The sequence below is a fragment of the Pseudorca crassidens genome, chromosome 15 (genome assembly GCF_039906515.1).
Source record: "Pseudorca crassidens isolate mPseCra1 chromosome 15, mPseCra1.hap1, whole genome shotgun sequence".
NCBI classification, from domain to species: domain Eukaryota; kingdom Metazoa; phylum Chordata; class Mammalia; order Artiodactyla; family Delphinidae; genus Pseudorca; species Pseudorca crassidens.
Window position 1 is genome coordinate 83,956,147 of NC_090310.1, and position 21,602 is coordinate 83,977,748.

General features: G+C 54.7%; 1 protein-coding gene and 2 long non-coding RNA genes across 4 annotated transcripts in view; 1 reads left to right on the top strand and 2 right to left on the bottom strand.

The window, feature by feature from the left end:
* Nucleotides 1-7,747, bottom strand: part of LOC137208110 (uncharacterized) — a 45,558-nt gene extending 37,811 nt beyond the window's left edge. Inside the window, exon 1 of the long non-coding RNA XR_010935462.1 lies at nucleotides 1-7,747. This exon is cut by the window's left edge and continues 36,954 nt beyond it. This is a non-coding gene — a long non-coding RNA (uncharacterized lncRNA).
* The window catches only part of PMEPA1 (prostate transmembrane protein, androgen induced 1), a 58,615-nt gene extending 48,257 nt beyond the window's left edge, over nucleotides 1-10,358 (bottom strand). The window contains exon 1 of one of the 2 annotated variants that reach the window (XM_067708592.1): nucleotides 10,226-10,358. Coding sequence is in view for 1 of the 2 variants with exons in the window: in XM_067708591.1 (XP_067564692.1) it covers nucleotides 9,247-9,358 (112 nt within the window). In the remaining variant the exon portion in view is untranslated. Of the gene's footprint in view, nucleotides 1-9,246; nucleotides 9,401-10,225 lie in introns of those variants that run through there. The other variant, XM_067708591.1, reaches the window with a different exon arrangement.
* Nucleotides 10,359-17,511: 7,153 nt separating this feature from the next.
* Nucleotides 17,512-21,104, top strand: LOC137206512 (uncharacterized). The gene is made up of 2 exons (XR_010934675.1): nucleotides 17,512-17,674; nucleotides 20,461-21,104. It is a non-coding gene; the product is annotated as an uncharacterized lncRNA (long non-coding RNA).
* Nucleotides 21,105-21,602: the final 498 nt, after the last annotated feature.

Below are 21,602 nucleotides of genomic sequence, written 5' to 3' on the forward strand. Positions count from 1 at the left end.
TATTGCTTCTGAGGACAGAGCCTGGGAACCCTGATTTTACCTCCCTGGGGGAGCCCAGGGCAAAGCACACCTGCAGGGGGTGTGGGGATGTGGTTCCCGCTGTGGCCTCCAGTCGGGGGACCTCCGAGAAGTCTCCTAGCCTTGGGTGGAATGCACACGTCTTAAAATATTCTGCATATTTTATATTATAAATGTAAGTCTATATATGTATGTATTTTTATACCCAATGATATGCAGTTTTACATATTAAAGCACATATTTCTGCATTCTTAACCACTGACACCCACACAGATCCACAGCTGGATCTGTCACTTTTGCCTGCAACCGCAAAGCCAGGGATAGAAACATCAGCTCCTGCAGACCTTAAGGACCTGCAGAGACTCTCCTATCCCTGAAGCGCGACAGCGATGATAGAAGGTGACGGATCAAATGCCGGCAGTTACAGAACCTCAGTGCACGCTCCCAGCAGCCACGGGGGTGACGAAGGAACACCATAAATCCACTCTTTCACTCACTGCTTCATTGTTTACTGAACATCTACTCTGTGCCAAGATCATGCAAAAGTTGTACGCATCCTAAGTAGAACCTGGCACAGCTGCCCCCAGCCCCATCACCACCGAAGTCCGTATTAGGGACAGAAGATATGGGACCGTTTCTCCAAACATCAAAGGCACGTTGGTGTCCTGAACTCATATGACTGTTCAGTGGTTTAAGGTGTATCTGTCCAGCCCCGGGGAGCCCAGCGCCGGTGCCGGGCATGGGGCACCAGGAGACGTTTCCAGAGGACAGTGTAACTTTAACAGCTGTGGCTCAAGGAAGACAGAAGCGAACTTTACCCACAACGTTCAGATCCCAGAGCCCCTGGGAGTTTACACTTGTTACCAAATAATTAAAACTCTATTTTCTGCCAGGAGAACCACTTCCCAAACCCACCGACTACAGTAATAAATGACTATAGTTAAAATACATCTGAAGGTAAAGAAAACCAGACCCCACAATGCTTTCAACATCCTACAAGTGCATTGCAGAGGCACCGGTTCTAAGCCAGGTGACCACCCCCTTCCTCCCCCCACTCCAGTGAAAAACAAATACATATCAGACTTTGCGGAACGTCCAGAAGATCCGATCACCACCTGGTTACCTCGGACGGTGAGTCACAGTAGCTGCCTAACTCCTTGCAACGTGTGGGTCTCACCGTCACATCCGAGCGGACGCCAGCTCCACCGGGGGTGACAAATGGATAGAGCAATCAAAAAACCCTCCGAGTCTGAAACAGCTGTGTGCGGAAAAGAATCGTCCTAGAAATCCCCCTTTTGGGGGCGAGGGGCAGGCCCGGCGATGCACCTGTGTCATTTCTAAGCTCTTAGTGGCACTAAAGTGACGCTGAGAGACCCCTTTCTGCGTGGGTTTCAGTACCTGCCCCCGAGGCAGAGGTGGGGAGGGGGCTGAGGCATGGCTTCCTGCCCCAGACAGTGGAAACGTCACTGGAGCATTCAAAATGTTTTGTGCCCGCGGTGCTTTTCATTGCTGGGCAGTTGTCTTGACAAGCTATGAAGCAGGTGTTAATCTCCCCTCTGTTTCGCAGAGGGGCAAGCGGGGAAGCTTAGGAGGGATCCCCAAAAGGATGGTTTTCCAAGTCTATATCCTGACCACCTCCTGTCCTGCCTGGAATCTTCTAGGAGCCTGCCGGCCCGCCCTGCCCCCTCCCTTCCCCCCTCATACACAAGGTACCAACCAGGCTCGGGGATATAACAAACAAAATGGACCCCAACCTCTCAGCGACCAGAGGGAAGAGAGATGACACAACTCATTACACAATATTCGATACCACATGATAGGTCTGGAAAGAGACCCACAGGGTGCTCTGGGAGCCCAAACACAGTGACCAGTCTGGGAGCCCGGGGGGCCTCCCCGAAAGACGCCTTGAGGTTGCCCCTGTTTCGGTTTCCTCTCAGCCCTCCTCCCCGAAATGAACTCATTTTCTTGTCCCTGTCCTTACTAGAACGGCAGCCCTTGGAGGGTACGTTTATCTGCGTAGTTGTCCCCTGATGTTCTGCGGTGCCCAGAGCAGCACTTGGAACAGCGCCCGCGGTGCAGGATGAAGCGCTGAATTACTCAGCACCTACGGGATGCTCTGCCCCACGTAGGTCCCCCGTAAAGTCTAGATCTTCATCATCTCACCCTGGCCAGAAGGCTGGCAGTGCTCAGACCCCGGACGGCCTGGAAATCCTAGGAAAGCTAAGCTATGGTCCCTCCAGGAACAGCCCTGGGCCACTTAGCAAGCCCCTGCCACAGGATTGGATGGTGGTGGTCTGGGGGTGCAGGAAGGAGCAGGAGACAGAGACAGCCTGATGCGGGACACATGTTTGGGGGAGACCTTTCCAATGAAAGTCAGTCAGCATGCTGTCCGACTGCATGCTCTGAGATTTGTTTTTCCCTCATGAATGGGAGTCGGTGTGGTGTCATGGGGAAGAGACCACGGGAGCATGGGCTGTGGGGTCAGGGAGCTGAGGTTTGAATCCCAACAGAGCATCAGTTCCTGGCTGTGTGACCCGGAGCAAGTGTCTTACCCTCTCTGATCCCGTTTTTGCATCTGCAAATTGGTGATAGCAACAGCTCTCTCACAGAGTTGTTTTGAAGATTGAGAAAAATGCGTCACTAGTACCTGGCACATAATAAGCTCTTCATATCCAACTAGGAAAGCGAGTGGAAACAAAAACCCATCAGTCACCCTGGAAACAGGAGACAGAAGCTGTTCTGTGGCTCCTGGAAAGCCTGGGGATGCCCCCAAACCTTTCTCAACCCATCCCACGGTGCTAAAGCCCCTGCTCCTCTCGGCAAGCCATTCTGGGACCTTTCCCGGCTTGGTGACAGACACCTCTACCGGTGCCTGACGAGGCCCTGGCAAGACCCTGCCATGTCAGGGCTTGGTTTTGTGGTGCCACCCAAAGGAAAGTGAAGTCGACGTGACTTCATGGAGGGCACAGCCCACCTGGGGAGGTGGAAGGGCAGGAGCGAAGACGTGGGTGCTCAGAGGTGGAGCAGTGAAACCCACCGGGGAAGAAAAGATCCCGGTCTCTTTCTGATGGCTCGTCCTCCACCCCTGCACCCTCACTTGTTCAAAATGGAAATGAATTTTCAAAGTGAGAGCCTCAAACCATTTGGAGTTTCTGGGCTGTGTGCTCCCAACTGTCTTAGGAATGAACCCTGTGGGGTATCTGGTGTCAGGGTGGTGCTTCTTCATGGCCACATACCCTCCACCCCCAGAGCCCAGTCTCTGCCCCCAAAGCAGGCTCTGGATTCCAGTGACCCAGTGGGGGACCCTAAGAGATGTCTGGGCCTTCCTGGGCCAAGGCTGGGCCTGCTGGAGGTTTGCCAGCCAGGGACAAGGAAACTCACACAAATATTCAATTACCTCCACTTTCAAGGTCATGGTACCCACATGGGCCTGTTCGTTCCAACATCCCCAACCAGTGCCGGCAGCCCAGCCCCAGGGTGGAGGAACCCTCTTCTGAAGTCCTTCTCAAAAGGCAAAGTGCCAGAGTGTGACCGCTAGGGGACAGGACAAGTGGGTCATCGGGTCTAGTTCACCGCACTGTCACCACCGACTCCCATGAACGCAGAGCCGTGCACACGCCAGGCCACACTTCCCGAGAATCATCTTTGAATCCTCCCAACACCCCAGCACACCGGAGCTGCTGTCACCTAGACCTACAGATGGGCCAAGTGACAGTGAAAGGTGACACAGCCAGCAAGTCTGGGAGTGGGGCAGAGCTTCCATCCCTCTGGCCCTGGGTCACACTCTTAACCCACTTCAGCCCTCGGGAGAGAGAGGACCTGCGAGCAGGTGAGAAAAGAAGGAACTGTCAGTCCTTAGAATCCAGGAGTTTTACAACAAAACCTAGCTGTCCAGGTCCCTGAAACTGAGAGATCTGGCCTCACAGGGCCCACGTGACAACGGTGAGCCCAGTGGCAGTGGTCCCTTTAGGCAGGACGTCCGTCCGCCATTCTCTGCAGCTCCCCGCTCCGAAACAGAGGATACTGAGTTTGCCACCCTGAACCGTGCTCTGCTGGCCTCTGGAAGGCCCGGAGCAGTGGGGTGCATCCCCTCTGCTCCTCAGGCACACCAAGAGGAGGGGGCACGTGGCACCCAGCCCCACCCCTAGCCAAGTGTCTTCACACGCACACATGCAGGCATGCACGCGACACCTTTTAAAAAGCACAGAATGTGTCCTCGGCCTTGATCTCCTCCTCAGCACGTGTACCATACAGGAGCCCAAGGCTGGCAGGAGCACAGTCTCCGAGACTCGGCGCGCCAGAGCTCTTTCTCTTCGCGTGGGACCCCAGGTGCCAAGCTGCCTGCCAACTTCTCTCCGGGTGATGACACCTGGAGACAAGGCCACGCGGGCCCTCTGGCTTGGGCGCCCCCCCACCGCCCCGTGTCCTCCTCTCCAACACTTCCTTATGTTTTAACAATTGACCAAACCATGGACGTTTAAAAACCCTGAGACGAGGTGGGGCTGGTACGTGGAGGTGGTACCTGGGCACACCTGAGCTGGCCGCTCTGGGGTTACTGGGGCTCAAGTGCATCTCACCTTGTCCCGAAGTTAAGCAGCTCCCGCCATCCCGCCCCGCCAGCCTCCTCTCCCAGGCAGCCTCACACACAGCTCCATCTCCCTTCCTCTCTTTCAAAGGGAGAGTGCATACATTTGCACAACTTATAGGGGAGAAAGTATGTGTATGTGCACTTTTTTCCTTTGTGTCTGTCTCACACGCCCAGAAGAAGCTGTAACCATTCCCAACCTCGAGAGAAGCTGGCCGGAAAGGTAGAAAGGGGTAGCAGCTGAGTGTGTGAGCCCATACGTGTGCGTGTGTGTTGGCATGGGTGTGTGTGCACACGCGTGTGTGTGCCTGTGTATGCGTGTGTGCACAAAAGCCATTAGTTATTCTGTGGCTTGACAAACACTAAGCTCACCCCTGCCCGCAGGACGTGCTGGGCGGGGTCGCTGGCTTAACCCAGACTTCCTGGGAAGCTGTGGCCAACGGCCTGACCTGAGATCCAGTCAAAACTCAGCCTCCTATGGCGCCTCAACCTAAAACCCGGACAGTCAGAAAACATATGGGTTAGAAGTCCCAGGTGAGAGGGTCCACAGGGGTAAAAGCTGGTGCCGGCTGGACGTCCACAGTTTAACCGGAAACCTGAAATATCAGCTTTCAAGGGTGCCCGGGTCTTTCCTCCTAATAAAGGCAAATCCAAGGCGAAAACCGGAAATCTCATCAAGAAGGAGCCCCAATCCTCCCTGCGTGGCACACGAGAGGCGCTCAATAAAGGCTACGTGGACGAGTGGCAGGTGTCACCTTGGGCGTTCACAGGGGCTGATTTTGGAAAGGAACTGAGGATCGTCTTCTCTCCACTGAGATCTGCCCTCCCGCCCCCTCCAGCCCCCTTGGAAAAACCAGTAAGTGATTAAAACGGTGGCTCTCAACCAGGGACAATGCGCCCCTCAGAGGGCATCTGGCAAAGGCTGGAGACATTTTTGGTTGTTGCCACTTGCTGGGGGGAGTACAACCCTATTCCTGACACCTAGAGGGTGGAGGCGGGGACGCTGCTGAACAGCCAGCACACAAGACAACCTTCCCTCCCAACAGGGACTTATCTGGCCCGGGCGTCCTAGTGCCAAGGGTGACATACCCTGGATTCCAGCGTTACACATGCACAGCCCATGTGCCACACAAGCCACCAGAAAGTGGGGTTCCTGTGAGTTTCGGAGTCTCTAGTGCGTGGGGATATCTGTTTGGAATCGGAGGAGAGGTCGGGGAAGAGGAATCCGAGGCTCAATGGCTCCGGTTGTGCTAAAAAACCAAGCCACCACCATAGACACTGTCTGCAGAGGTGCAGGGCGCAGCCAGGGCAGGGGCACCTCCCAGGACCCTCCAGAAATGCTGCCACGAGAGCCAACAGCTGTCTGGCCCTACAACTCGCTCTGTCCAGAAGGCACAGTTAGCATCTGTCTGCCCCCAACGGCCTCAAGCAGAAGCTGGAGGAGAAAGACAGGGGGTAATTGCTAAGAGATGCAGCAGAACTGCAAAGAGGTCAAAGAATGCCAAGAAAAATGCAAATGCGTGTGCCAAGAGGAATCCTTTCCTCAAAAGTTGCCACATTGAACTCCCTGGCTGTCACCTCCGGTGGGCTGTCACTTGAGCTGGTTGTTTTCCATTCCAAGAACCCTGGCTCTTTTCCGAAATGGTGTATTTTTCTGTGGGGTGAGTTCTGAGAACAGCAAAGTCCCATCGGACAGCAGCCCACAGCCCTCGACCCTCAGGAAAGATGGGGGCCCCTGGAGAGTCTTGGCAGTGTCTTGTCAAAGCGAAGACCATCCCAGGTATCTGGCTCCCTCAGGGCCGACCCAGTTCCCATTCTTCCAGGTGCAAAGGAGATGTTGCTGATTTCCTCCAGCCCCCAAGTTCAAGGTGGACCTACTCTGGGGCCCCTGTTCCATTTTCAAGATGGTGTGTGCGTTCCATGAGAAATAACCCTGGGTCTGAGTCTAGCATTGCTTGGGGACCTGGGACAAAGCTTTCCACCGCCACTTCCCCTCATCTATAAATCGAGGGTATGAACCCCGAGTTTGCCCGGGGTCCGCCCGGGTCTGATATTTGGGGCCGCTGAAGACCCACACCAAGGACCCAGCGCCATTCGAGGGGCAGGAAGCCATTTCCCGCACTGGTGCCTCCAGCCAGACTTTGGAGAGCAGAGGTCTCGTCTTGAAAGACGGTAGAGTTTTTTATTTCAACCATCATGGTCTCGTTTTTCAGATGAGGAAACTGAGGCCCAGGGGGCTTAACGGACCTACCAAGGGCAACCTCTTCTCTTCTAAAAGAGGAGCCACCCGGGCACTGCTCTGCAGACCAACTCCAAATCCACCTTCAACGTTCCAGTTGAACCCCCAGCTCAGATCATGAGAAAGGCACAGCGACCACTGCCCGTTTCTTTTCTCCCTTCAATTTTCCCTTCCCTCCTTCCTTCCTTATTTTTGTATAAAGAAACTCCAGGCCTTTAAAGCAGTCCTCATCAGACTGTTTCCGGGAAATCTGATTAGCACTCGCAACAAACTGTTATATTATACCTGCGCTCTAAAGACCGCTTCCCTCCCTGCCCTGGGCTTTCTTCCAGGAAGTAGAGGGCCGTGTGTAAAAAATACACTGAGCATGATGACTAATGGGCCACCTCAGGGCCAGCTGGAGCGGGCCAGGGTTCCAAGCACTAATAACCTCAAGGGTCCCATTCAGACGCTGAAGCACAGCGGTCAAAACAGGCATCGGACTTAACGGCCTCTCGGTGTCGCGGCCAAAATATTGTCAGGGCTGATCAGCCCAAGAAGGCACAGAAATAAAAATGAATTTTTTAAAAAGTCCCGAACACAAAGAAAGAAGAGCAGAATGTCCGGCCATGCTCAGCCCTCATCACGGATAAGTTCAACCTGACAGTGTGGACCGGGGTGCGGGGAGTTCCCCAAGGCAGTTTTACGGGAGGGGGAAAATGAGGCACGAGGAGTACTTGAGCACCAATCCACTTAGCACCAGAGAGACTCTCCAAACATGTGTGAACATATTTTAATAATATCCTCCTGCATTTCATTAGCCTCCCGAGTTCACAAAGGGCCTTTGGGAAGCAATCTGGTTTAATGCAACTCAATTCCGCAAACGCTGGCTCTGGGCAGGTTCTCCTGGCATCTCGCTGGCCTGGCAAGAGGCAGCTGCGGGGGGGGGGGGGGGGTGGTGGTGGGGGGGGGTGGTGGTGAGGGAGAGCAAGGCTTTCAATTCCAGGACTGGAGGGAGTGGGGACCGGCAGATGGAAGGACCCACCACCAACGCCAGCCAGCCTGCCCCAGCAGGGCCGGTCATGGGTTATTTTTACCCCTTGCGCCTCACTGTACAGGCTCAGGGGTCGAAAACTGTGGCAGCCGCCTGCGGAAACTGGCTTATGAGTCACCCAGTGACTGCCCTCGCTCAGTGGCGGCTGCCTCTGGACTCCTGGTCCCAGATGGAAGAAGGCTGGCCCCAGCAGGGAAGGGCTGTGTGCCACCCTCGCCTGGGGAGATTAGGGGAGACCAAGGGGACACCGAAGCTCAGAGACAAGAGGTCTCCAAAGGGTAGGTTAGAAGGCAGTCTCCTGGGGGTGCCAGTCAAATGCCCATCCACCCCAGTGTTCACCTGGGTGGGCTATGTGTGACGGACGTCCAGGCTTATTTGTCTCAACTTCTCCGAGCACAGGGCGAGTCAGCGCCAAGCTTCCAACACTCCCCTCCCCACCCTTGGTCCACCTCCCCCTTCCAGAGCAAGGCAGTCCCAAATACAGACAGCCCCAAACTTTGACTCATTTGTAACCACCGTCCCAGCCAGACTGAGCCAAGCTGTCCAGACAGAAGCTATTTATAGGTGCGTCGGGGACACAGACAATCACACAATGACACACACTCAGGATCCACGTTCGCCAGACCCGCCAGCGCTGAGCCCTGGATTCAGACACCTGGACGCAAATGGTCCCCAGACCCCCAGAGAGATGCACACACTCAAGAGAGGCACCCAGACCCGGACACAGAGAGACCCTGAGACCCACTCGGGCACACACACTCCTGGGGCAGCCCGCGAGCCAGACACACAGACACGACAGAGAGAGGGACGCCGAGACCTAGACCGAGACACCCAGACACGCACACTCCACAGACGTACGGAAACCCACTCACACAGACCGAGACCCACAGAGCCACGCACGCTCCAGACACACACCCGGAGCCCCAGGCACCGCGCAGGCCAGACAGTGTCTCACACGCCTGACACCCCCCTGCCCCCAATCCAAAGTTGATAAAGAGCCGGCCTAATTGCTCCATCGCGACTGCCCTTTAGGGAAATAAAATGGAAACTTCACGGATCCACCCGCCCCAGCCCTCCCGCGCCGGGCGCCCCGCCGCCCTCTGCGCAGCTCGGCCCCGGGTCCGAGTCCTGGCGGGCGGGGCGCGGGCAGCGGGGGCCGTGCCAGGCTCGCAGCGCCGCGGGACAAAGCCGGGACGGCCGCCAGCTGCCGCGAGCCGGGAGGGCGCGCCCCGGGCGCGGCGGGCGCAGCCGGGGCGCGGGGCGCACGGCCCGAGGGGGCGCGCACGGCCCAGGCCCCCGCCCGCATTTGCGCCTCGACTCGGGGTCCGAGCCTGACGGGGCCTCCGGGGAGGGGGGCGCGGGGTCACTCACTGATCTCCATGCTCTGGAACAAAGAGCGTTTGCAGTTGCACGTGCAGGAGACATTGGGCTGCCCGGCGGCGGCGGCGGCGGCGGTGCTGTTGACCCCCATCAAGCGGTGCATGGACGGCGCGGCGGCGCGGCGCGGGGCGCAGAGGGCTCGGGGGCGGCCGGGGGGGGCTCCGGCCGGCGCCCGGCGCTCGGGCCCCGCATGCAGGAGGCGCGCGGCGGGGAAGGCGCGCCCCGGCTCGCCGGGCTCGGGGCGCCGCCAAGTTCCCGGGGCGCCGCGGGACTCAGTGCTCGGGGCCGCGCTCCCCTGCGCCCCCCGGCTGCCCCTCCGCAGCCCCGGGGGCGTCGGCAGTGCCCGCGGGTGGCGTCCGGGAAATGGGCTGGCAGCCGGGGCGCGCGCTGCCGCCGGGGCTGAGCCTCCGCTGCTGGCTTCCCCCAGCCGAGCGCCTCCGCCGCCGCCGCCGCCGCCTCCTCCTCATTCAAGTCCAAGGAGATCGGGTTTCGCTCCGAGACCGCGGTCGGAGGCAGGCAGACGGTCTGACGTCAGCGCTAGACGGGGCTGCCGGTTCCCACCGCGCGGGGGCCGGGGAGGGGGCGCGCGCTGCGCCAATCCCCGCCGAGGTTCCCCCGCACCCCTTCCCCGGGCCGCGGGGCGGGGTGACGGGGAAGGGGGCGGGCTCTTAAAGGGCCAGAGCAAGGCGGCCCGCGTAGACCCAGGACCCGCGCGGCGGAGGAAGGGCGCAGCGTCCCCTCCCCTACGGGGGTCCGTTAGGAAGCTCTGCCTGGCACAGACCAGGCCCGGGGCAGCGGGATTGTGTCCCAGCCATCGCGGGTGCGTTCCTCCCAACCCGGTCCCCGGGGTCCTTGACCGAGGCTCTCGGGGGGAAGCTTGTCCCCCACCCCCCCAGAGAAGCACGATGTCCCTGGGACTCGGGGCAGGGGAAATTAAGGGAAGGGGGGAGCCCTCCAGGTTACCCATTACCTGATTTCGCAGTAAGCTCCCCGACTCCAGATCTGCAGCCCCAAGAGGCCCCAAGCCCACTGCGCCCCCCGCGCACTTTAACCCGACCGAGAGGAGGTAGACTGGGGAAAACTGGAACTCGCGTAGGCACGCCCCGGACAGCTCCGAGAAACGCCCGGGAGCCCTTGTCATGTAAATACGTGTCCGGGACTCGTAACTTCCCAGCCGGCGGGGCCCGGAGCAAATCCACACCCAACGTCTGCTGCCCGAGGGGCCACCGGCTTGGGGCGGGGTGGCGGGGAAGGGGCACAGCTCGGGAGTTCTAAAGACGGGGGAGGAAGTGCGGGGGTGTACTTTTATTTCAAGTTTTAATTACAGAAGTGCTGCAAGAACACATTCTCCTGGAATTAAAAAGATATTAAAATATTACGTAAGAGGCCCCCCTCCCTGGCCCATCTCCACATCCTCTCAGCAATTCGGTGTGTCCTCTCCTAGACCCTGCCCGAAATCTCCATTTATTTAACAAGTACTTATTTACCATGCGCCAGAAACTTATCAACATGAACGCAATCTGACGCCTACTCTGAGGGGCAGGAATATTATTATCCCCATTTTACAGACACGGAAAATGGCCAGGGGGTCACTTGCTTAGGGTCACACAATGGAGGAGTCTAAGCTGAACCCAGGTCAGCTCCCCACCCTGGCCCCCGCCCAAATATTTTTAGTTCTTTAAATACCCACAGATCCCTGTAATGCCTGGAGTTTTCCTAATGAGCGGAGAATACTCTTGCATTTGGGAGGGGTAGGTGTTAAAAGTTACTGGCATTTCCTTTTAATAGACTGGAACCAGAGCTGTATCTTGTAAAACTCACTGAATGGCAGCCCCAAAAGTGGTGAGGTCTCTTCCCCAAGGGGGCACAGTGATGCCTCTTGCTTTCTTAGGAGGGCAGACCCAGAAACTTTTTCTAGAGGGTTCAAGCTCAGGAGTGATTGACTGGTGAGGGAGCCAAGCCCAGGGGCCAGGAAGGGGGGAAGCGCTCAGGGCCTACGGTGGAGGGCGCCCCTGCCATGGGCTGGACAGTCGATGGGCTGGAGGGGTCGATCTCACCAGCAGGTCCAAGGAAGGAACAGGGGAGGTCTGGCTGCAATTTGACCTCAGCAGTTTGGAGAAAAAGCTGGAGAGTCAGGAACACGCCTTGGGGAGTCCCTGAAATTGTTATCAGGGCCTGGGGATGACCTTGAATCCCACTCATTCCCCAAAGGAGACCACCAGCCTTGCCCCTCATTTCAGCCATTCCTTCATTCATTCAATCAACAGACTTTCACTGAGCTCTAGCTAGCCCTGAGTGCCAGGAATTCAGTGAGGCCAGGGGCAGCCCCTGCGCTCCTGAATTCTCTTGCAGCCGATCTGGCCTGTCTGGCAGCAAGAATCACACACCGTTGACTGTCTTGGAAATGAGGCAACATTTTACACAATTCAGGTTAAACTGCCACCAGGCAAAAATAACCAGTTAATTCAGTGGATTAAAAACAAACCCACTACACTGACCTCTGGTTCATCTGTCTGGAGCAACGGCACTGGTCACATTTAATGAGCACCTATAATGTGACCCCACTGTTTTGATGGTGACACCTGGGACTAGTTAGTGGTCTCCGTCCTGGCTCCAAAGCTAGTTCTGCCTGGAGGCCTAATGCAGGGTCTCAGTATGGCGGTGGCAACGGCACCTCCAAGGACGAGTGGGACACAATCATGTGACCTTGCTGAGTATCTTCACTTCTCTGACCTCAGTTTCGTCCTCTTCAAAGTGGGGATGCTAAAGGTGGCTTTGCCTGGGGTGATTGTGAGGGGGTGAGGGGGGCAGTGCCTTGGAAGGGCATAAGAAGAGGGCTGAATATATATTAGCAGTTTTGCTATTTAATCCTCATGGAACCCCGGCCGGGGAGGCTCTGGCCTTATGTTGTTTTCACTTTTGCAGACGAGAATATTGACAGTTGGAAAGCCTTCCCACAATGACAGGGCCCCTGGCTGAGTGGGTAGCAGGAAAGGACAAAGATGCTTTGGAAGAAGCATACACTTGACTACCCACACTCATGGGAGGCTTCACGTGTGCCTAGGGCTGCCAGATGAATGTGAATGTCAGATAAACCATGAACAATTTTTAGCATAAGTGTATCTTGTGCAGGATTTGAGACATACTTATACTGGAAATTTATGTGCTGCTTACCTGAAATTTAATTTTAACTTGATGTCTTGTGTTTTTATTTGCTAAATCTGGCAACCCTTTGTGTGCCAGGCATGACCCTATGTGGTGCCGGGAGCTCAGTGATCGGGGGACAGAGTGCGCTCTCAGGCTGGGCACGGGAAGAGGTGATGTGGACTGAGATGGGAGAGCTCACTCTGTTGGCAGTGTGGGTACTGGGAGGTGGCCCACCTCTGCTGGGCCAGCCTGAGTCCGTGGGAAGGAGACCGAAAGTCAGGGAAAGACATTTCCTTCCTTCGCTCAGTAAATGTTGTGCCTCTATTCAGTGCCAGGCTCTCTGCTGGGTACTAGACACAGGGCAGCCACCAAAACAAACTCCCTACCCTCCTGTGACATCGTGGGAGTCAGGAGAGACTAGAGACAGGCCCGAAAACCCGTAGCTAAACTCGGTTACTTCAGACACGGTAATGATGGGCTAGAGGTTGGGCTGCCGATCGGGGCAGCCCACTCCGAGGAGGTGGTGTTTCATTCAACTCATGTGTACCGAGCACCTTCCTACGGCCCTCCTGGGGCTCGGATTCTTGCGGGTGAGACAGACAGCAGATGCGTAAACATGTAAGTCCAAGCGATGGTTTCAGAGGGACAAGAGTTGGAAAGAAACAAAGGAACCCGGCCTGGATGCAGCTGGAGCCCAAGGGGTCAGGTGGCCCCTCTGGGGAGGTGGGACAGCAGGGAGGGAGCCCCAGGCTGGGGGCAGCACATGGCCAGGCCAGAGCCCTTGGTGGAAGAGGAACTAAAGGAAATCTGGGACTTGGAATACATTTCCCAACCCGGCTACAGGTCGTGGGATTGTGAAATGGGTGTGTGTCCCCAGACGACCGTTGGCACACGCCTTTCTGGGCCTCCAGACAGCACATGCGGCTGTCTGCCCCTAGCAGGGGTTGGATCTCCCACAGGGGGATCTTTAGATAGAAACGTTGAGGTCCAGCCCCGTAAGGAGGCCTCGCCCCTGCCAGTACCTGCCGTCTGGGCTGCACTGTTGGCCGGCTTCACGGGTGTGCAGCCCAGGCAGATGCCAAGGCCCCGGGCTCCGAAGGGCCCCTTGCTTGGTTTGAGGTTCTATTGTCACCACCTTGAAGTTCTTCATAATTAATAGTTTTTGAACAATGGGCCCTGCGAGTCCTGCAGACGGTCCCACTTAGGTGCCAGGCCCTCGTCGGCGGCCCTGCAGGGACCAGGGAAACAAGCGTGGGTTTGGGTCGTGGTCGAGGGTGGCCGGCCGTGTCCTGACTGTGCTCGCTGGGGCCTGCTTTGACAGCGGCCAGTGGGGACAAAGCAGACCCCGGCCTGTGAGGTCCAGCCCTGCCCCCTCACCTCATGCCATCCCCAGGCCTGCGGGACAGAGCTGCCTTTTCAGAAACAGTCTCTGGTGGCCTGAAGTGGTTTAACCACTTCTTCTCCCGCCTCGCCACTTTTGGAAACCCCTTCCGCTGAGTCACTTTTTCCCTCAGCTCCTCCAGCCCCCAGTGCTACTGGTGCTTTCATGGGCCTATCGATCTTCCCAAGTCAGCATCTTTGGACTTTGTGTTTTTATTATTATTCTTGTCTTGTTTTGCTTTTAAGCACTAGTAAGAGCTAATGTTTATCGGACACTGCCTGTGTGCCAGGCCCTGTTCTAGCCTCTTCGTATTTGTACATTTCATCATTCAACAACTGTGCATCGGGATCCTATAGGGAGCCAGGGCTCAGCTCACTGGATCCCCACGTCAGCCCTGTGAAGCATTTCCATTGGACGGATGGGGCCGCTGAGGGTCTGGAGCCCATGAACGAGGTGGAGCAGGCTGTGAAGGCAGAGCCCCAGAGCCCGTGGGCTGACCTCAGCAAACGGTGTTTCTGCTCCCCTGCGCCATCCTCGCTGTCTCTGCCTAGGTCCGCCTTGCCTTTCCCGCTGGTCCTGCGCTCCACAGAGGCTTCCCCAGCTCCACCATTTGCCCCACTGCTTGGTGATTTCTGTCTGTAAAACCTCGCCTTCGAAGACCAAGAGCAGCTGACCTCTGCAGGGGCACCTCCGGGCGCCCCGTAGATGACCCCGGCAGGCTGCCTCACCTCGTGGAAGCCACATCTCCTCTACTCCTCAGCGGGGCAGGAACAGGATTTCATGGGGTGGGGAGGGGAGAGCGTTTCAAGGCCTCAACACAGTGACCAGCAGCAGCAGACACGTGTCTGCGTGTTCACCGTCTGTCTCCACTTGAGTGGTAACCCCACGGGGGCAGGACAGTCTGGCTTGTCCCTCATGCACCCCTGGCGAGTGCACTGAGCAGGGCCTGGCATGCAGCGGGCACTTGGCAAACCTCCATGGAGTAAATGAGTGGCACTCGCACACGTACACAGATAAGCCACACTTGGGGCCACCTTCCTGCCTGGCCGACAGTCCTGTCTTCCTGGCTGGCTCACTCGCTCCGCTTCCGGTCTCTATGTGCTCTCCTAATGACCAGCTTCTAAGTGTCCAGAAGCCAGAGACCTGGGCAGTGCCTACCAAGAACAAGTGCTTGCCTCGTACCAGAACCAGATCCAGAAGTCGTAACCATAAAGATGCGAGGAGTGTGTGTGTGTGTGTGTGTGTGTGCATATATGTGTTGCACGTGTGTGGGCTGTATCCTGAGACACACTCGTGCTGTGGGGAGGGGTGTGTGTGTGTGTTTTGCTGGTTGTGTTGTGCGTGTTTAGGTGCTGATGCAGGAGCTTAGCTCCTGGACGGATGTCACATGGTTGAGCTCTCCAGCGACCAGCAAAGGAGCCCTGCTAAACTGGTCACAGATGCCACCGGGGAGTCACCTCCTTCTCTCCTGTGTAGTTTCTCATTTCCATCAGGGAACTGGTTTCTACAGAGAAGACAGGGCTTTGAGACCAAGGCAGGGAGATGAGGGGTGGACCGAAGGAAAGGACGGAAGGAAACATTTCAGCTAAATCCTGTCTTCTGACAGATGGGTAAACTGAGGCCCAGGCAGGGACATGACTTGGCCAAGGTCAAGCTGCTGGAGAAGGGCCAAGCTGAGCCAGCACCCTGCTCCTGACTCCCGGCGCAGGCCCTGCGGGGTCTTTGGTTACCTTATGTAGCTTAGGATACAGACTTTCCTGCCACAGGCTGAGCCTGAGAGGGGTTTGGAAGATTCCAGATGTTCAGCTCATGTCTAAAACATGTCCAGAAAGAACTGTTTGTCATTGAAGCTGATTTCATGGACCAGAAATACTGGGGCAGAAATGTTCTGTGTCTCTGTTCTCATGAACGATACATTTTACTGTTGTCAGAAGTGAGTAATAATGTAAACCTGTGATACTTGGTGGCATAAAAGGCACTTGTGCCAGGCTGGGCAGTGGCACTCTGCTGCTGGGATTAGGGGGGCTGGTGAAGAAGGAGGTGGGTATGAGGGTACAGGCCAGGCTAGTCGCAGAGGGTGCAGGGAGGGCTGCGTCCGCCTGGCTGGGTTGGGCCACCAACGGGCACCATACCTGGCACACAGAGACTGTTCCACACTGCAGCCGTGGCAAGCCAGGCTCTGCCTTTGTAGAGTTTACTCTCTGGGGGCTCAGTCATTCAGTGATTCATTTCCCAAACGCTGAATTCTGCATGCCAAAACCTGGGGTCACACAAGTATAGGCCACCACTTCTAACTGCATGGCCTTGATTGGGAAAGTTACTTAATGACTCCAGGCCTCAGTTTCATCATCTTTAAAATGGAGATCATCAAGGAACTTAGAGTGCTATTGGGAGGATTAAATAAGAAAACTCCTGTAAGGCAGGTAGCATAGGGCCTGGCTAGGAAGAAGCTCTTGAAAAAATTTCATTATTGTTATTACTGCATGCTCTGTGCTGCAGGAGCTCCCTGTTCCATACAAAACACAAATGAACCCTAGAAATCCCCTCCTTCCCTTTGGAGAAGTTAGCCCAAATTGTAATTTTCAAATAAATTTGTGAGTTGCTTCTTTCAGTGTCTCTTGCTGGACTGTGCCCTGCGTGTCCCGTGTTTGGTCCCAGGAACAGATGCTCAGATGTCCCCAGGGCCTCCAGAATGCCAGACAGGAACTGTTGGAGTCCAGAGGAATGGGGCATCATGGTACCCCAACAGTCCCCCTCCCCCCAGGGGTGTGGCACCCAGCATATGCTCTATGCCTTCTGTCTGCAGTCCCTGTGCCAGAGCTGGAGGTACAACCTCTTCCTCTCTGCACAGAGAGCCCTGGGCTCAGATAAGGGGTTTGGGAACACAGAGCTGGCTTCAGAGGTGATGAAACTGGCGCAGCATTTTTGAAAGAGCCGTGGGCTACACGTCTCGTTCTTTGCTGTATCCACAGCTCCGAGCAGCGACTGGCAGGTATAATTGCTCAGTATGTACCTGCTGAATGAATGAATGCAAGACAATTTTGCAATGTGCCTTAAAGGACGAGTGTCCTCACCCTCTGGTTCCATTTCTACAACATATTTTAAGGAAATAATCAGAGAACTGATTTTTAAGGACAAGGATATTTATTTTCATTTGGAAAAGCAAAATTCAATGAAATTAAGAAAAATATAGGGGATTGCTTGAATAAAGATCAAAGATAATGCAACTGTTTAAAAACATGTTTTCAAAGATTATTTGACGATACAGAGAGAAGTCCTTCATGAAGTAAATTTTAAAATAGGCTTCAGAACCGATCCGAATTTTGTACAAATAAAATTATATTATTAGAAAAAAAAAATGAAATGATAACTGCCAAAATGTTAACAGTGGTTAGTTTTGTGTAATGGATTAAATGAAACTTATATTTCTCTTACACTGTTTGTTGTAGCTTTTACAATGAACGTTAATTAAAAAAAAAAAAATTAAAGGCTACTTAAAGGTGTCTCTGAAGCAACTCGCGCGTCTTCTCCCCTGCGGCTCCTTTAACTCCAGTCAAGACGCGGAAGAGGCGGGGGTGCCAGACACCACTGACGTCAGAAGCAGCCCAAAATGACACAGCGGACGAGCCAATCCCAAGTTTGCATTCTGGGAGCAGCCATTCGATTGGACACAAGTGCGGGCGTCTTCGCCCAATGGCAGAAGAGGGGCAGGAGCCCGGCGGCAGCGTGGGTTTTAAATCCACATGGTGGCGGAAGGGCGGGGCGGCAGTGGCGGTGGCGCCTTTGGGGAGAGAGTCCTCTGCCCTGGAGGGTGTGCGTGGGTGCCATCCTCCACGCCTCCTGCGTCCTGGGCCAGGTGATCAGCCTCACCGCACCTGTTTGTATCAGCAGGTACCGTATAGGGTCTTGTGAGTATCCAGTGGCATTCGTTCATGGGACAGATGTTTGCTAGCCTCTACTGTGTGCCAAGCAGGGCCTGGTGGGATAAGGTAGAACCCAGGAGAGATACCCTGAGAATCCACGCTCCTGTGTAACGACCAGCAAGTGTCCTACCGTTACCTCCACCCTGCTGTGCTCTCTAGCGCTAACTCAGTACCTCTCCCAAGATGTGAGCTTCCCAGGGGAGTAAGTGACGGGGATACCGTGTGCCTTGTGAAGGGTCTGCCCCATAGTTCATGTTCAACATGTACTTGTGGAATAATTATTTCAAAGACCGATTTTTAGCGCAGGGCTTGCCAGGTAGTAGATTTGATAAATGGTAGCTGTGCAATAAAGAACAATAGCTAGTATTGATTAAACGCCTATCGTGTGCAAGGCGCTCTGGGCACTTGCCATGTATTACCTCATTTAATAGTCACAAGATTCAAGTTTTCCCTAATTTAAGAGTTACAACAAGCAGGTTAAGTACCATTATTATTCCCATTTCACAGATGTGGAAACCGAGGCAGAGGGAGGCCAGGTAACTTTTCCAAGATCCTGTAGCTAGGAGGCGGCGGTGGGGTTAGATTCAAGAGGACTTGGTCTTAACCACTGCCTTATCCCAATATTTATCCAGTACTTGTTTTTCTTTTCTAAGAAAATTCTCGTAAATCAGCCCTGTGCTCCTGGGAATTCAGAGAAAAGGGAGGAATCAGGTGGGTGTGGCACAGCCAGGTGAGCTGGAGTCCTGCCACCCACCACATTGCCCAGCTCTGCTGGGTAGCAGAGGTCAAAGAGGGGTGAACAGAGAGGCTGCCACTGGGGCGCGCCAGGCCCTGTGCTGGGCTGGGTCAGCGGTACATTGATGGGCATGACAGATCCATCCCTGCCCTCATGGGGCTGGCAGTCTAAACCAGCAACCACTAACTGGTGACCTGTGGGCAGCCTGCGGAAGTGTTTTAGGTTCTGCCTGCCTAATGTTTGCAATTTTTCTAAGCTTTTTAGCATAAGTCGCCACAGTCCCCACCCCTCCCTGTTGTATCACACATGCCTACCTTTACTCAAGGGTCCCTGCCAGCGCCTGAGTGTCTCTGTCCCCTGGTTTAACCATGAAGGAAGCCCCCAGGTGGGGCCAGGCACCTGAAGACCAGCCTCCTCAGGGGTGGCACTCAGGTGAGGCTCTGGCATTCTTTACCTTGCCCCCTGTCTGCATTTAAAATCCCAGAATCTCCACCTTGAGCCCTGGAGTCCTGCACCTCCCAAAGCTGAAAGCCCCTCCACTGGCCCCTGATGTGACGTGCAGCCCTCACTGGAATATCTGAAAACTCTGGTGGTGGATGCCAACTCTGACTCATTTAAACCTGGGTTCAAATCCCAGCTTTACTGCTAAGCAGCTGAGTGACGCTCGACCATAAAAACTTGCTTCCATTTCCTCCTCTGCAGAATGGGGATAACAATCGTCCCTCCTCTCAGGGTTATTGTGAAGCGTTAGATGATGCAGGGAAGATGCTTGTCACACAGCAGGCACTCATCAAACGGGCTGCTGATCTTTCTTTGGGAGGCACTGTCACCGGCAGGAAGTTCTTCCTTACATCAAGCTGAGGTCCAGTTGCTCTATAACTTCCATAACTTCATGCTCTTGCCACCAAAAATGTGCTTCTGTTTCCATAGAATAGCCCTTCAGAAATTGAGGACCCAGCTACACATCACGGCTTCCCATTCAAGACCGGCTGCATAATTTGTGGAGCCCAGTGCAAGCTAAAAATGTAGGGCTCCTGGTTCAAAAATTAGTAAGAATGTCGAGGTGGTGACAGCAGAGTTCAGAGCCCCTTCTGAGGGCAGAGTCCCATGTGACTGCCCATGTCACACCCCATGGATGGGCCCTGCTCCCATGGGTGGTCTTTGGCCCTGTAATGTCCTCCAGATCCGCATGTTGCTGGAAGAGGTCTGCCTGGACCAGGACGGAATGAGGAGGGTTTCCAGCTGGGCCCAGGGAAAGGCACCGGCTGGCATGGTCTACACCTCCTCGGGAGTCCTGGTTCACAGATCCTACCCTGCCACCTGCCCTACAGCCGCTGGCGCTCTCCGCACTCGACTTTTTGTCTGTCTTTGTGAACATATATCTAGAGTAAAGTGCACAGATCCAAAATCTATAGCTGGATGACGTTTTATGTTGTATACACCTATGTAACCACCACCCACCAGTCTAGAAAGTTCCCTCCAGTCCCTTCCCGGTTACTACCCACCACACCCAGTTGCAGGTAGCCATCATTCTACCTTGTTTCACCGCGGATTCGCTTCTCCTGTTCTTGAACGTTATATAAACAGGATCCTACAGTACGTGCTGTTTGTGTCTGGCCTCTTCACTCACTGTTAACTCTGGGAGCCTCATCCTCGTCGCTCTACCCGTGGTTTGCTCCTTTGCGTTGCTCTGCAGCAGTCCTGGCGCACCGTGATTCTCCTGTGGGTCCTCCGGTTCATTTTGGTTGTTTGCAGCTGTTGGCCGTCGCAGGCAGGGCTGCCGCGGGCATTCTGGAACCATCTCGGCGTGCTCGCCGTGCATGTGCACTCGTTATCCTGGGGTCACTGCCAGGGGTGGGGCTTTGAGGCAGAGGTCGGCCTGTGTTTGGCTTTAGCGGATATTTCCAGAGTCTCCAGAGGCGGTGGTACCAGCGTGCACTGCTGCCAGCAGTCACGTGAGCCTTGCTGGTGTTCCACAGCCTCGCCGACACTCACCATCGCCACTGTTTTCATTGCAGCTATGCTGGTGATGTCACTCTTGACCCTTGGAACTGACCTAAGGAAGCCGAGTGCCGCGACTCACACTTGCTGTTCCTTCCTGACCGCTGGCGAACCCTGGACTTTCACACACCAGCCCTGGAGCTCCCCCTCCCCCTTGGGGTCACTTGCAAATTTCACAAGCATGGACTTCATCTAAGTGAGTGATGAAACTCTGAACAGGACAGACCGCAGAGCAGGGAGAGCCGCAGCTTCCTCCTGGACACTTCTCTCCCCAGCTGGGTCTCGAGTCTTTGATCTCTCCCGACGTGATCATCGTGCACTTCGTTTCCACACCTTGAGCAGGAAGGTATCCGATCTTTTTAAAGTCACACAATCTATTTAAGAACATCTTTGGAAGAGAGAAGAGGGGGCAGAACAGATGTTAAATGTACACAGTGATTGTAGGTTGCAGCCAAATGTATGAATGATTAAAATATGCAAAAGGATGCATCTCAGAAACACAACAATAATAATAACGCCCAGTCCTTATAGCACATTCACTATGGGAGGCCCTGTGCTGGGGGCCTGGAGCATCTCAATGTGAACTTCCCAGGGAGGTTGATTTTATTTTTTTTAATTTTTATATTTTAAATTAAAAAAATTTTTATTGGAGTGTAGTTGACTTACAATGTTGTGTTAGTTTCTGCTGTACAGCAAAGTGAATCAGTTATACATATACATATATCAACTCTATTTTTAGACTCTTTCCCCATATAGGCCATTACAGAGTACTGAGTAGAGTTTCCTGTGCTATATAGTAGTTCCTTATTAGTTATCTATTTTATATATAGTAGTGTGTACATGTCAGTCCCCATTCCGGGCAGGTTGATTTTATCACCCCATTTTACGGATAGGAAAACTGAGGCTCGGAAGTTGTAGCTTGCCTGTGGTTCCACAGCTGGTGAAGGATGGATTTGGACCCGAGTCCATCTGTCCCCAGAGCCTCAGCTGTGGACACTCCTCCCATACTGCTCCAGAGAAGACCTTCCTAAACGCTGGCTGGGTTCTGATAGACCCCAGTCAACAGCAGGCATTGGGAACTGGCCACCCACTGGATGTGTCTTGCTTGATCTACAGAGCACTTTAAATTTTTTAAATTAGTTGCTTACTTAATGAGGAA